The 16454-nt window shown below is 40.6% G+C and overlaps 2 protein-coding genes across 3 annotated transcripts; both read right to left on the bottom strand.

The window, feature by feature from the left end:
* Window positions 1–427: 427 nt before the first annotated feature.
* On the bottom strand, window positions 428–4024 carry lage3 (L antigen family member 3). The gene is made up of 3 exons (XM_004572814.5): window positions 3938–4024; window positions 1304–1432; window positions 428–1207 (listed from the first exon to the last, which is right to left on the bottom strand). The coding sequence occupies exons 1-3, from the start codon at window positions 3982–3984 to the stop codon at window positions 1093–1095; spliced, it is 291 nt and encodes a 96-aa protein (XP_004572871.1). The 5' UTR covers window positions 3985–4024; the 3' UTR covers window positions 428–1092.
* A 1580-nt stretch (window positions 4025–5604) lies between these two features.
* Window positions 5605–16394, bottom strand: prrc1 (proline-rich coiled-coil 1). Of its 2 annotated transcripts, none has more exons than XM_004572815.3 (9): window positions 16304–16394; window positions 13906–14038; window positions 12057–12440; window positions 10383–10528; window positions 10065–10167; window positions 9812–9975; window positions 9131–9234; window positions 8657–8759; window positions 5605–7157 (listed from the first exon to the last, which is right to left on the bottom strand). In XM_004572815.3, exons 2-9 carry the CDS (start codon window positions 13997–13999, stop codon window positions 6942–6944), a joined length of 1314 nt encoding a protein of 437 aa, XP_004572872.1. In that variant the 5' UTR covers window positions 14000–14038; window positions 16304–16394; the 3' UTR covers window positions 5605–6941. The 2 variants fall into 2 exon arrangements, with proteins under 2 accessions (XP_004572872.1, XP_076742943.1); XM_076886828.1 differs by lacking the exon at window positions 16304–16394 and adding an exon at window positions 16163–16257.
* Window positions 16395–16454: the final 60 nt, after the last annotated feature.

Here is a 16454-nt window from a genome sequence, read left to right as displayed (position 1 = left end):
TTTCCATGTGGTGCTCAGGCAGGTTATTGGCTTGTAGTTTGATGGGACCTTCAGTTAGCAATTCTGGGTGTTTCTCAACGATTAGCAGCTGGTTCATTTGTGCTGCCATATGCTCGTGGAATCAGCTTCTTCAGTCAGTATGCGTGAAGCATGTCGGGACCTGCTGCTGTCCAACTCTTCATACTGGAGACCCTTTATTAGATATCTGCCACTGTGATGGTTACTGGACCCTGTTCAAGGAGGTTACTGTGGTCTGCTCTTAGGTCCACAACTTGCTCCTAAGTTAGTGTCTATTGCAAGTATGTTTTTAATCGCAAATGTGGGTAAAACACTCACATTTCCATGGTGACAATGGCACGCTACAGAGCCATCTACTAAATGAAGCATCGGAGCAAAGAATGTGTTGAATTTTTTTTAATAATCGAGTTATTCGAATTTGTTGCTGAATTGTTGCAGCACTACTTTCAGTAATCAAACTCTTTATTTACATGTACATAAATGATCTCAAAAGTAACTGTGTGAGAAAACAAGTGCCAAAAAGTTCTCATTTTTATAAAGTTCTATCAGTTTGATGGTCTAAGCCTCGGACTGGTTTACGTAGTGATAGCTGGACAGATTTTTAATTCATTGTTTGGATGAGAAGTCTTCATCTGAACACATACACATTCAGTGAGAGTATCTTTTTAGCTGTCCAAAATGGTAACTTTATGATTGCCGGCAAAACAAAATTAAAAGGCATCTAGAAGCTGTAGCCAAATAAAGCAAGACTGAACTTACTAATATTTAAAACTAACCTCAATTAGTTTTAAATATTTGTATAATCATACATTTTTATTTTTGAAAAGAATTATTATGGTTATACCCCCATCAGATACATTCTGTGAATCTATTTCAATCACAGCTGTAGAAATTATTCAACTGAGCACTGAGCCAGTGTCATGATCTCCCCCTCAGTTCCACTTCATCAACCACCTTTTACTGTGTTCGAAGGTGCCAGTGACTTTAGCTCACTTAATCAAACTTCAGTCCAGTCTGTAGGACCTCAGTTAGTTCCAAGCATCAAAAACAGAGTCCAGAATCACTTGTTATACATCATACGGCAACAGGTGGACCAAACATCTCCATGGTCTCCATAACAAGGGATAGATGATCGAGAAACGAGTTCACAGACACTCTGAGGATTCGTGCTTCATCAGCGCTCCACCTCCTGAAACACAGCGAAGGATTTTTAGTACAAAAAGGACACAGATGTTAGGGCTCAGTTTGATACAGGCTATGAAGGAGCCAAGGAAGATAATCTCACACAGAAAGCGTGCTTCCAGACACTGTAATCAGTTTGCTTATGCCGCCTTTCCGGGGCTCTTTGTCCGGGGAGAGCGACCGCAGAGCGATGGTGGCCTCACGAGATGATGGGAAGGGAACATCCAGAGAGCTGCACGAGGGTCAAGGAAGACTGAGGACATGGCTGAGACAAAAGAGAAAAATAAAAGAGGCCGGGTTTTTCATCTCTGACTCTGTTCTCTCATTTTGCCCTACTTGCAATGGAAAATGCTATTTGCTGCATTAAAAAGGCTTCATCCTTACTATAATCTGTTACTGACACACTGCCCCACCATAAGGAATATATTTATGCTTTAAAAATAAAAGCTTGAAAAACACACCCATTTATTACAAGCGACCTATTTCTTAACATTTTTTTTCACCCCTTTTCTTTATTCTCACTGACTCTTCTTGTGCAAATATCTCTTAAACAACAGGAAGGTGCAGGTTCACTATAACTAGGGTTGCCAACCGTCCCTTAAAATACGGAATCGTCCCGTTTTTCGAAACAAAAGTACACGTCCCGTATTGAGCTAATAAGGGACGCACTTTGTCCCGTAATACAGTGAGAATCAAAAGTGGCCTATAACTTTTAATGGAATTAACGCTTTGTTTGAAAACATAATTCCCAGCCCCTCTCCTGCTTTGTGACCAATGAGCTGACAGCACACTTATGACAATTCGAGTATGACAATTCAGATTACCGCTCATCTCATTGGTCAAGGAAAGGTCGCTTGCGGAGAAAATACCGGAAGACAACAGATGACCACAACAAGAAGCATGGCCAACAGGGAAACAAACGCCGACACTGCGGTGCACGTCTCGGACGACAGTACACCTAAAGCTGGGCAGACACTGCGATTTTTTCAGTCGCGATATTCAGCTCTTGCTCAAACTGCACGATTGACTCGCAGGGGTTAGAAGTTGGTAGGTCACGATGCAGGTCTCACACTATTCCGCCCGATGCTCTGATGCCTGACCTGAGTGCTCACACTGTGCCTCCATAAAATGAAGGTTATAACAGAAAATCTGTCGCGCTCTCTCTCTCCGTCTTACACTCACACAGACACACCAGCACCATCAACTTTGCTAAATTGCTAATGAAAAACATGATCAGGCAGCTGTGATTGGGCAGCAGTGTAAATCCAACTATTTTCACGGTTGTTGTGGTCGTGATAATTTTGTGATGCCACATCGAAAAGGCTCGGATGAGCTTTCCAAAGTTCTACAAGTTGTGCCTCCATCGCTTGTGTCCAGATCAGCTGTGCTGCTCCATCTTTTACACCAACGTTTACGTGTTTGCGCGCGAGCAGTGTGAGCGGCTGTGGTGAGACCCTCACGAGCAATTGATTGATCGGGAGCTGGTCGTGAGGTGTTAATCACTTCTCGTTACCCCACGTATACTACACGATGCACGATGAAGGCCAAAATCGGTCCGATCACTCAAAAATCGGCTCAAAATGCGCCTAAAACCGCACAGTGTAAGCCCAGCATTAGAGCAGCAATGTTTGTTCCCCTCAGAGAAAGGGAAGAATGGGAAAAGGAAAACACCTGGCTGGAAAAAGTTAATATGGGCATGTGCAGTGAATATCAGCGCTATGTGGCCAGAAGTGTGATAATATAATTTATTTTGTGTAATAAACAACTGCAAGGATAGATGATTACAACAAATTGATGACTAATACATAAAAGTAATACATAGATGAATAATGATGATGAGTTAAGATGCGTAATCATGGGAACAAGCGGGTTTACAAACAGGAGCAGCTGATTAGCATTAGAAAAGCTGAAATAATACCTCAACTGAAGCAAATTGTACTAAATGCACTATATGTGCACTGTTACAAGAATGTTTTTCTTTCTATTGTTTTATATTATTTTAAGTTAAGCAGGACAGAGTTAAAGAAAGATTTACTTATATTCTCAAAAGTTAAGCATGACAGGCTTCTGTTTAAGAAGGAGACCTGTTTTATTGTGTTAATGTTGTCATTTTGAGCTAAAAATAAATGGCTAAATGATCATTTGTTTCACATGTGTTCATATCACAAAGAATATGCATCTACTTAAATCAAATTCAAGTCAAATGGTTAAAAAAATAATTTCACACACAAAAAAAGAGCTAGAAAATTCACCACACTGGGAAGGGTGAAGACAACTGGGTCGCCCGGCCCTGGCCACGAGGTGTCCCTTATTTATTTTTCAGGGAGTTGGCAACCCTAACTATAACCAAAACTCCAGACTCAAACATAATGTTACAACATCCACAGTAGTTATAGTCATCGGTGAGTAGTAAATAAAATTAAGGAAAGTTTCTTTAGAGGATGATTTAAAAATGTTTAAACTTCAAACTCTATGCCAGCTTCTAGCTTCGCTTGACAGTGTAGAACAAACCTGATGACACAAACTCCTATTAAGCTTAAAAGTCAACCTAACACACCCAAACAGAAAGAGCCCAGATTCAGATTCAGGTTATTTCGAAACCTCGATACAATTACCGGCACAAATACTTCGAATGTTTCGTTGTTTCAAGAAGCCTCGCTTTGCCCTTCGCTAGTAGAAAATATCATTAAAGTTTTCATAGACCTCAGTGGTAAATATTGACAACAATAAAGGATACAACTCCAGTTTGCCTGTTCCTCCGTTAGCTTCTCCAGCTGCCGCCATTGCGATTGTTGTGCTGAAACGAACCGGAAACGGAAACGCTTTCCATGTATGAGGAAAAGGACAGCTGTCCCCAGTGGCAGAATGCAGTATTACAACAGTGAATACTGCACAACAATAGAAATAAATATTTTTAGTGAACTGAAAATACACTAAAAATTAACAAAACTAGGTGTGAATAACATTTAAATTCACTAATATAAACGAAAAATAGATTTTTGCAATAATAATAATAATAACAACAGTATACTAACTCAAAATGGATGAAATCCAACCGAAAAGACAACAGAAATTTGAAATGAAAAATACATTTTTAAGAAATTATGGAGAAAATACACGTCACATGTCAAAAACATGTCAAAAAGGTAGCCTGGTTGTGACTTCTTTGACGTTTTCATTTATTTATTTTGAAAAGGAAACTTTTTGCAAAAGAAATGTGAAGTGTAACTTTTCTGCTATAAAATTAGCAGCCACTAATTCCAAATTTCTAATCAAAGTCTTCCAACCTGCACCCAACCTGAAACACCTCCTGGCACTTGGGCAGCTACTTTGAGGTATTGGGATTGGGTATTGGGCAATACGCAATAATACCAATACGTTAATTTCACGTTTCATCACTACATAAAACTGTATGGATAGAACCGCCAGTCAAATCTATTTGGAATGCCTCAAGGTGGTTTCTTTTTTGTGTTTAAAAGCAACTAATACAACTAATAACTGCTTTGTTCATATCTTCCTGAAGCCATCATGGCTTCATTATGATGGTATTCAGTTCAGTTCAATTTTATTTATATAGCTCCACATCACAACAACAGTTGCCTCAATGGTCTTCACAAGGCAAAGACTCTACAATAATGCAGAGAATGTGAATGTGTCCCTTTGAATGTGTCCCCAAGTGCAGTTGCAAAAACCCATCAAGCGCTACAACAAAACTGTCTCACATGAGGACCGCCCCAGGAAACAAAGCCAAGAGTCACCTTTGCTGCTGAGAATAAGTTAATCTGCGTCACCAGCCTCAGAAATAGCAAGTTGACAGCACCTCAGATTAGAGCCCAGATAAATGCCACACAGAGTTCCAACAACATGTAGCCACACATCTGAAAGCATATTGATTTGCTCTCCTGATATTTAGACTGTAGTATTGATATTTTAACTATCTCTACGTCAACTGTTCAGTGGAAACTGCACAGTGGTCAGAGGAGACCGCACAAATCAGGCCTTCGTGGTCAATTAGCTGGCAAGAAACCACTACTAAGTAAAAGCAACAAGCAGAAGAGATTTGTTTGGGCCAAGAAACACAAGGAATGGACATTAGACCAGTGGAAATCTGTGCTTTGGTCTGATGAGTCCAAATTTGAGATCTTCGGTTCCACCTGCCTTGTCTTTGTGTGATGCAGAAAAGGTGAATAGACTGTCTCTACATGCATGGTTCCCATCGTGAAACACGTGGAGGACGTGTGATAATGTGGTCTGCTGGTGACGCTGTTGGGGATTTATTCAAAATTGAAGACGCACTGAATCAGCACGGCTACCACAGCATCCTGCAGCGCCATCCCATCCAGTTTGCATTTAGTTGGATATCATTTATTTTTCAACAGGAGAATAACCCCAAACACACTTCCAGACTGTTGATAGTCATTTATTTCCAGTAATGAACAGAAAAAATGTTTTTGGAGTTGAATGTTATGCTGGACTTCTCAGGAAACTCCAATGTTCCTTAAGAATTCTGCACAGTATTATATAGCAGTGATATATCCTTTGGTTAAGGAGGGGGGCATCCAAATCAGCATTAAAAAGTGATTTATGTAAAAAGGCACAGCACAAGATATGCATAAGAATATTCTTTACACCCAACTGTAACTGACAGAAAGTTAGATCTAGTGTTTCTGACAGTTTCTTACCACTTGAAGCCCTAAGAAATAAATTAAGTAAATCATTGTTATGGTTTAGCTGCATGGGACAGAAACACTTTATGTATAAATTTGTATTAGCATTCACGTCAGTCATGGTCTTTATGTAGGACAAGAAATCAAAATACTTCACTAATTGGGTGGCTATCCAATGAATCTGCAAATATGACTCGTGGCCCTCCACTGGATTTATATCAGGGAAGGCTTGGGCCAATCTCAACACTCCATGCTACAGTCCTTGAGCCATCCATTAGCAGTTTTTGTGATGCTGAAGGATGTACTATCCTGCTGATGGAGGTCAGTAGCATCAGGAAGATGTCGGCTGTTTGCTACAAAGTTAATTTAGGTCACACTTATCAAGGTAACAATATGTGAAATTAAGATTTTTATGTATAGATATGTTGTAATGACATGGCTCTTTTTTTTTTGTTTGGGTTAAATGGTCACATATATTTATTTTTGTATTAATTGAGCATTGTATCAACAAATAAAAGTAAATCATAACAATTAATGTTTGATAACTGCAATGTTGGCATGCAGTTAGTACATTGTATAGGGAGTAGCTGGTAATAATGGCCCTAGGGCATGGTAGAAAATTCTCCCCCCTAAAAAAGATTTTTTCCTATATTGTAGGGCTTCTTGATGTTGCACTCAGCCTAATCACATCAGGTAGTTGCTGCATTACTCCCTCTAAACTGGACTTAGGGTACAGAAAAGTACAAATGGGACAAACAATAAGAATGCCTAAATAAAACACTAAACTTTGCCTTAATATGTGCTTATACTGATAAACATTTTAAAAAGGATGGAGAGGATCATAATGCATTATAGCTTGATCGTAACAAAATGGAATCTAAATTTTCAGTAAAACCCATTAAAATACACGAGAATGCCAGCAAAACGTCTGTGGGCACAAACATCTTTAACGAAATGTGCAGTTGGCTTTGTTGTGCAGGACAGACGGATGGAGGGAGGTACGTGGAACCTTCATGTCCCATCAGCTAGTTTACTGTCCACCTCCTCTCAGTATGTCACAGAAACTTGACGCACTCAGCCTGACGTAGTCCTGGGAAGCAACTGCTGTTTGTAGATACCAGCCAGAGCTTTGGAAGCACTGTGGATCATCTGGCGTTGGGTTAGGCCTGTCATGGCCTGGTGCCAGTCTGTTCTGTTGATGTTGGGAAGGCTTTGCTCCAGGACCTCACCCACGGTAACACTCAGACCTGACCAGCGCAGGCTGTAGTCAGGAGGGGTCATGGACTGAGCCTATATGGGGAAGGTTACAAAAACACTGTGAGTTGTAGCAGGTTTCTACATGGGAGATTTTGAATAAAATAATTCTACGGTACAACCTGACATTTTTTGTTCAAAGACAAAAAGTCAAGAGAAAACTGTAGAGCCTGAAAAAGGTGGGAAACTTTATCTTCTACCAGCATGACAGGATATTGCCAAAAGTATTTGCTCACCCTTCCAAATCATTAAATTCAGGGATTCCAATCACTTTAAGGTGTATAAAAATCAAACACTTAGGCGTGAAGATTGCTTTTAAAAACATTTGTCAATGGGTCCCTCTTATTTGCTCAGGAGTTGGGTTTAGTTCTAGCATCCCAAGATATGTTTGCCAGTTTCATGACCTTCCCACTAACACATTACCTGCCTTGTGGAAAGCCTTCCCAGAAGAATTACAGCTGTAAAGGTTGGGCGGACAACATATTCAAGTCTGTGGATAAACAATGGGATGCTACTCAAATTTGTTTGAGTGTAAAACCAGGCAAGCCAATACTTTTGTCAGTAGAGTGTACAGTGTTCCCTCGTTTATCGCGGGTGTTACGTTCAAAAAATAACCCGAGATAGGTGAAATCCGCAAAGTAGCGAACTTTATTTTTTACAATTATTATAGATGGTTTAAGGCTGTAAAACCCCTCACTACACACTTTATACACATTTCTCAGAAAGGGGATCGACATTTTCACACGTTTCTCTCTTGTTTAAACACTCTCAAACTTCAAATCTTCGAAAATAAGTCCAGCATTATCGAATGAAACCAAAGATCAAACCCTGTTTTCAGGTCCAGAACATGGGCACAGAGCAGCTGCGAGAGAATTCAACATTAATGAATCAATGGTACGGAAGTAGAGGAAGCAAGAAGAATGAGTTCAGTAAAGTTTGACTTATCGGACATTTTGGTTTCACTTAATGCTCCTTATAATCCTTTTGTGTTTGTTGTCTTCTGCTAGCGAAGATTTATGTAAATTTGACAAGCTGGACGCAACTGTACTGTACAGGAGACACGGCACGATGTAATTGATTGAAAATGGTCTACAGTTGATCAGGACGCAGAACACAACGCACTGTGACAAAACAAAAAAACAAACAAAACAAAAAAAAACAGCGGGGCCGTGAAAACTGAACCGCGATATAACGACGGACCACTGTATAACAAATCAAAAACTAAGGGAAACCTACAATACTTACTCAAGCAGTGTTGGTTTAGCTTGACTATAGAAGGTAACAGGCCTTTTTAAGCAGGCAGGGCTTCATTTCAACATTCCCCATGACCACCATTTTTTCCACGTACAGATACAAGGCCCCAGGAGCAACCATACATACAGTATACACAGCCAAAAAACTCCACGCCACCCTCACCCGCACAGTTTTACTTCTGTTTGGTTTTATAAATTGTAAAAGTTTCTTTTTCCTGAACATTTTTTTTAAATATTTAAACTTCAACCAGAAAAGCTCTTCCTTTGTAAACCAAATGATACCTGCTGGACGTGCTCTAATGCTACAGGGGTCGCCTGAGTGAAGAGCTCGATGTGAATGTTCTGACCAGGGTCCTCGAGGATCAAACATCCGATGTCAAACCACCTGGAAACAAAAAGAAGGTTTTGTTGTTGTTTTTAGAGCTTTTAACTAAATGTTAACGCTTTTGTTTGTTGCCACAAAAAAACATCAAACTGCATCAAACATGTGAATATTTGGCTTGCATTTTATTCAACACATGACTAATTATAAAGTAAATAATGGAAGATGAAAGGTGAATAGAAATGTCAAAAAGCATTTCTGTCCTGTTGTAGATGAAAACTGTTGTAGCCCAGCATCCACACATTTTTTTGTTTTTTATGGGATGCTCCAAGCTGTTTACAGCAGTACTGTGCACTGTTTGTGAGATAGAAAGTCCGCTAGGCCTCTAAGAATGTGTGTGCTTTCTTTTCAGAAGTCAGTCAAAACCTTCTTACTTGTCAGGAAAAAGTTCAGCAATGAAGTTTTCTAAAGAGACCACTGGCTGTCTCTCGTGGATCACACCAGCTCGACGCAGACTGTCAATGCGCTCCTGAGCCCCCTGCAGACACGCAGGGACAGACAGACACACACATGTATGACTGAAGCTGCAAACATCAGTGCTGTCAAGAACTAAACTGAAACAAACTCAGACACTAGTAATACTTATGTAACTGGGATATTTCAGCATTTTATTTTGAACTAAGAAAAAAATAAGTAAACTTAAAAATGACCAGACTGATATTTTAATAAACTAATACATCATCATAATTAACATTTTTCTCTTTTACTGTGCGTAGAGATATTAACTAAAATGAGCCTTGACTCATAAAATGTGGAACTCTCTATGCAATCCAGTTATTATGATTAAAAGGTTACACACAATTTTTCAGAAGCAACCTATTTTGTGTTTCGTTTTTCCCACAATATTAAGACTCAGTTCTCAAAATATTTCCTCTTAACAAATCTAGCACTGCATGATTTATATACATTTTTATCTTCACAAGTGATGGTCTTAAAAGCCATGTCATTTATAAATAAATAAGCTATAAAACCTATTCAAGGAAAACAAACATTTGATGCTTGAAAAAAGTTGAACGAGAAAGAAATGAAGTAACGTAAAAGCGAAGTCCACTGACCTTGACACCGGCGGCATAGCCCACAGGCTGTGGAGCAATGTTTGACTGACCAGACTCTCCGGTGACCATGGCCAGCCCAAAAACCTCCTGGAAAGCATCTCTAACTGCCCCCACATTCATCTCCTTATCTGAAGTCACAACGATGTCAATGTCCCCACCAGACTCTGAGGATGAACAACACAGAAACATTTATTAAGAACATTTGAATGTTTTGTACATTTTTTTTTAAATTGGGTAAAACAGGGTAACTTACTGATGTATGGGGCCATGCCAGGATCAAGAGTAGTGATCATGGACTCCACAGAGTGTTTGGTTTTGTCTAAGACTGTCTTTACTACAGCGTTTCCTGCTACTCCCTGAGGGGACACAATACACACAGAATAAGACTACCCAAAAATATATATACACACACACACCACACTTAACCAACTCTTCCTATTAACTTTAATTAAAGAAGAACTTCATCATTGTAAAGACTTTTTATGTTTGAAAAATATGTCCAACCATATCGCAAAAAAGCTATAGGGAACATCAAGCTTCAAAAGTCCCCTTTCACACATTTGTATTCTACCTTAAAAAAGCCCCAGATGCCTCCACCACTGTTGGTGTCTCCAGACACTCTGGGATCCTCCTGTTCCTCCGGGAACGTGATTGAAGATCCAGTATCTAATCCTCCTCTAATGACTGACTGCTGAAGCATGGGGTTGGACACCACACCTGAAAATATGGAACATTTTTTAACAAGTTGTACTTTTTTTTTTAAATAAATCAATTGTTTACAGAATGTCCTCTGAGCATCTGCTGCTGTTCTGTTTTGCGCTTCCCTATTGGCTAGATTGTGAGGTTGCTGCTGCGGTAGCCCATGCAGTTGCTTCTCCAGTCTCTGATTCTGTAGTCTGACAGACTTTAACTACACAGTCGTCTTGGAATTCAGCTAACAACGCTAGATCTTTCTCTGCTCTGGAAATCTGCTGTGAGTTTGAGGACTACTGTAAAAAATATGATTTATTACCCTTATGTCTTACTTCTAAGTTAAGGGACATTCATTTCAGCTTTCAACACCCTGTTGTTATGTGTCTCAGGGGCCCTAAACCTGCACATGAGGTCTTCCCAGGTGTGGTACCACACTATCGGGCGTCTATCTTGTACTTAAAGCTTGTTCCTGTGCTGCCATGATTAGTGCCTCTGTGCCGTCTCATATTGGTCACCTGCCACCTAGAGTACATCTTGGATGGTTCTGTGGAGAACTTCTGGTTTATTCTTCTGCCTCATATCTCTCTGGAACACCTCTTCAAGCATGTGGCCAGGGCTGTGAGTCCTTGCATGGCAGTTTCCCAGGCCTCAGGTATGGACAGTTTGCTGTAATTCTTGGGTACCCCTTTCCTCATTGCACCTTTCTGCAGCTCCAATAGTTGGCTGACTTCCTTCCACACTGCCTTGATCTTGGCCTCCAGTCTCCTTCTCCATGGAGGGCACTGCTCCTTGTGGCTGTTCATCTGGTGGCCAAACATCTCTGTGATCACTACTGTCATAATGTAGATCGGCTGGTTAGTTTCCTAATCATCCCAGTAATGGATTGTCCATAATGCTGCATTCACATCGTCTAGCAGACTTTCAGAGGGTACTTCACATTTGTCTTGGTAATCGGCCATGAAGGGTTCAGGTTTCCAGCTTCACCATGATCCTCTCTCTCAGGTCAGCTTCTCTCACACTCAATGCACCTCCAGTCATACTTGGGGCTTGCTACTCGACCGCTGACTTTACTGGGACTTCATAAGAAACAACAGTTCTTAGGTCCATTATAATAATATAGATGGGCAGTTCTGATAGCATTGCTCCCACATTGATGTTTTTGATTTGTTATTAGCCATAACCACGAGCCGCATCCTTAATGATAACTTAACTAAACGTTAAGTGCCAGTGGTGTAGAAACTGGAGTTTCACGGACCTTCCAAAATTGCTTTCAAAAGGGTTGTTCAGTGTTGTGAATGACAGCTAGTCAAGCGAGGTGTGCTTGCCTGTTCAGGTATAACGTGAAGGTGTTTTTCAACTGGAGAAGGCAAAGATGCCTCTGTTGGTATCAATACTGTTGCAAATGAGTATCTAATTTGATAGTAATATTTAGTGTTGGCTAGTATGTGGGTATTCTGGGTGTCAAACTGATTTGGTTCCAGTTTTTAAAAGAGCATAAATGTGTTTATCAGATTTGAAAATTTCACCCGAGCTTCACATTTTTCACTCTGACCTGGTATAGAAGCAGGACTGGAAAATGTTGGCATCAGCGGTGTCTGTGGGGTTCGACCAGCATGACCCCGTGTGATGTCATATCCTGCACCCACGGAGAAGCTCGATACAGGTGGACCTACAGGAGGGGGCAACATGCTGGAAGCAGTAGAAGGAGGTCTGATGGAAGAGGCCTGAGGAGGCAAAGAGAAGGAGGCAGCAGGAGGGACGGGAGAGCTGCTGGTGAAAGGTGAGGCCAGTGTTGAGGCGGGGGGAAATTGGGAAGAAAGGGAAAGCGGTGCAGCCAGAGGGCTGCTGAAGGCAGGAAGTGGTGGGACACTGGGGAGAGAAGTCGAGACTGAGGGGGAACTGATTGTTCCTGGGAGAGGGAGCGAAGTGGACAGACCTGAAAAACAAAGAGAAACATCCAATCAGAGAGAGCTTTCCCTCTACTCACCTGCTTGCCATTTTCTCACTCTGCAGGTCTTTATATCCTCAGCTCTGCTCTTTAGGCCTGAAACCCGTCTGATTTCACTCTTTATTTGCTTGAATTAGTTCTCTAGACTCTCTGCTCGGGTTACCTTGCAACATCTCGCTATTAGGTAACTGCTAGAAGTAAAACTGCTAATATTAACATTCACACCGCACAGGTAAATATTTATGATAACTGTGTAATACTTTGATATTGCTGAAATGAGAGTTTTACTTCTTACTCTTCTTACTCCTAAACTGCTATTTAGAGTTATGAATGTTAACTACTATAGCTTTTGAGGAAAGGAGGAGCCATGTTTGGCTGTCATGTTGTGTGCCACATCAGTCCAGCTCTGAGGTCTTTACACTGGCTGCCTGTCCGTCAGAGGATAGACTTTAAAGTTCTGATGCTGGCCTATAAAGCTCTGAATGGTTTAGGACCAAAATACATCAGTGACCTCCTGACCCGGTATGAACCATCCAGATCCCTCAGGTCATCTGGATCCGGTCTTTTATCAGTTCCCAGAGTCAGAACCAGACACGGAGAAGCTGCATTCAGCTTTTATGCTCCTTATATCTGGAACAAACTCCCAGAAAGCCTCAGATCAGCTGAAACACTCAGTTTATTTAAATCCAGGTTGAAGACTCACCTGTTCTCAGCTGCATTTGAATAAAGCACCAAATCCACACTTTAAGCTTAAATTTCAAAACTTACATTTAACTACTGATTTTATCTGTTTTGATTTTATATACTGTTGTTTGTTTGTTTGTTTGTTAATTAGTTAGTTAGTTTATTTGCTTGTTTTAATCAATTTTAAATCATGCTTTTTATTTGTTCTTGTTTCTAATGTCTCTGTAAAGCACTTTGAATCACCTTGTTGTTGAATTGTGCTATACAAATAAACTTGCCTTGCCTTGCCTTGCCAGCTGAAGAAGGCAAAGACAGCACAATCGGTATCAATACTGTTGCAAGTGAGTGTCTTAATTGAATATTAATTTTCCAGTTTTAATATTACAAGCCATTCAGTCCCTGTACAACCACAGCGAGTGCTTAATTAGCATTGCCAGCAACAAGTTGGACTTGTTTCCAGAGGATGTTGGACTTCATCAGGGATGCACTTTGTCATTGATTCTGTTATGAACAGAATTTCTAAGCGGAGCCACATGGCTGAGCTTCTCTGTTATTGTTACTTCCCTGCAACCCAGCTCTGGATAAGTGGTAGAAAATTGATAGATGTTGTATCCATAATGTCTACATCAACACAATTAAAATTTATTTACACGTATTACCAATCTTGAATTTGTATCAACAATGTGAACTGTAGCAAATGACATTTAAAATCTCGACTCAGCTAAGCTACAAGCAAAGGGAATGTTGATTTGCACATCAAATGTCTTACCAGCAGTGGTGGGCAGGCTTCCGACTGGGCCACCCACAGTCAGAGGGGTGGGGCTGGCAGGAGGTGTAGTCTCAATCCCACTTTCTTCCATCATATTCTCTGTAGTATTTATTTTAACTTCAGCCCAGAATTGCTGCAATAAGATGTTGTGATGAATTATATTGTGTTCAACTTGTCGGTCGATTGTTCATTTCCTGCATGTACACTCTGGGAACTATAGCACATAAAGTTTGACTGACAATAATGTTTATTAAACCTTTTTTCACACCAAGGAAGAAATTTAGAAATTTCTCAAGTTAAATCTATAAGTATATGAACACAGACACAATTTTCTATTTTTTTTTTTTGCACACTACCAATGTTTTTTGTCTATCAAACAATCAATATTTTAGTACTGACTTTCAACTTTAAGTTAGTGGATATAAACTAAAGTATTGCACTGGTGATGCCATGGTTGTTTGCAGGTAGACCAGCTCCATCAATACTAAAAGGTATATACAGATTTTAAAGAAACATATGCTCCCATTCAGATGATGTCGAGGCCTTGCATATTTAAGCAAGACAATGCTGAATCACACACTGCATCTATTACAAGAGCATGTCTTTGTATTAAAAGAGTAAGGGTGCTGAACTGGCCTGCCTGCCGTCCAGTGCAGATTATTGTGAACTTCTTTTTATTGATTGAACAGGTATCCTCGGTTTTCTAAATCAACAAATTGATACATGCACCTTCCTGTGACAATGCATCGCACAGTTTGAGCCTCATTTATTGGCTTAAGTAAGGTAGACTTGTGCCTGATTTAGACTTCTGCAGAGAACCTTTGAGGATTCGAGGAGCCTATGAAAACAAAAGTGTTGTTGCCTACATTTATGCCTGTGTGTAGTGCACACAGAATCAGCATGGCTGCACCCTCCTATGTCAGTATGCATACTGCAGCAAAACGCCATCCCAATGGATTTAGTTGATCATTTATTTTTCCAACATGACAATGACCCCAAACACACCTCCAGCCTGTGTAAGGGCTAGTTGATCAAGAAGGAGAGTGATGGAGTGCTGCATCAGATGGCCTGGCCTCCACAATCACCTGACCTAAACCTAATTACAACCATTCCAAATTGAGATGGTCTGGGATGAGATGGACCGCAGAGTGAAGCCAAAAGGGCCAACAAGTGCTCAGTATCTCTGAACTCCTTCGAGACTGTTGGAAAACCATTTCAGGTGACGACCTCACGAAGCTCATCGAGAGAACGCCAAGCGTGTGCAAAGCAGTAATCAAAGCAAAGGGAGGCTATTTTGAAGAGCCTAAAACAAGTTTTCGTTTACTACATAATTCCATATGTGTCCATTTATTTTTTGGTGCCTTCAGTGAGAATCTACAATGCAAATAGTCATGAAAATAAAGTTTAAAAAATATTAAATGAGAAGGTGTGTCCAAAGTTTTGACTGGTTTTGTAGATTTGTGAGTCCTTAGATGGATCATTCTGAGGCAGTGATTTTATCTTATTGTTAAATAAAAACAACAAAAAAACAACTGTGGTGAAAAAGTAGCCAGAAATGCAAATAAGGATTCAAGCGCGTTGAACAAACCAATCATAACAGCTGCAGTCTGCACTGACCCACTGTGTAATTACATTCTCGGGAGGTGCACCTCAGGTTACATGGTACGTCAGGAGTTTACAGTGACGTCATAGGTTCCCACATAGATTCCCTGTTAAACTTGGGCATTAAGCTGCGCATGTAAAACATATTCCCAGAGAAAATAATCTGTATTGCAACGCATTTTAATCCAAAACTCAGAAGATAACATGCTGGGAGCAGGTTATCAGATGCGCTGTTTTAGGAGCATATAGTAATAAAATTGTTTGATCCCAACAGAAACAAACAGAAGACCCTCTTACGGTCTCCACAGAGGTCTTCCAGGAAGCGTGATCATATTTTCTGATTGATCAGCAGACCATGAATTCACGCATGGTCCTTTCTAATCTGGAATCTAGACTGCTGCAGGTCAGGCTTTGCAGCACAACCTACTACAGCGATTTACCCCAGTAAGACATGAACCACCTTCGTAGTACAAAAACCCCAGGGTTAAACCTTAAGTTTCGCACACGAAGAGGCAAGCGCTGTGCTCTGAAACAAAGCGGATCTATATCGTCTGACGCGGACACACAAGGTTTGTTCCGTGTCTGCCACGCCACAGAACGACAGGAGATCCAAATGAATGCAGTGTAGCGTTTTTTAAGACTGTTCACAACTTACACGTGCCTCACAACCCCAAAGAAAAACAGCAAAACGGACAAAGTACCATACACATCTTTATCTAATTCTCTAAAAAAGACTCAGCATGACACGTGCCACTATTATGATAATCTCTACAGAACAAGTAACTTAACTACTCACCTGCTGGCGGTACTAACACAATACACCCATAAATAATAATAAAGCGCCGACCCACAGTGATGACGTGGTGCTTTGCCACGTCTGCTCCAGCGTGACGCCTGCCGCCGTCTTACGTGGCTTACGAAACTAGTGATGTGAGAGGCTACTGATT

The sequence above is a fragment of the Maylandia zebra genome, linkage group LG7 (genome assembly GCF_041146795.1).
Source record: "Maylandia zebra isolate NMK-2024a linkage group LG7, Mzebra_GT3a, whole genome shotgun sequence".
NCBI classification, from domain to species: Eukaryota; Metazoa; Chordata; class Actinopteri; order Cichliformes; family Cichlidae; genus Maylandia; species Maylandia zebra.
This window is presented reverse-complemented; position numbering and strand designations above follow the sequence as displayed.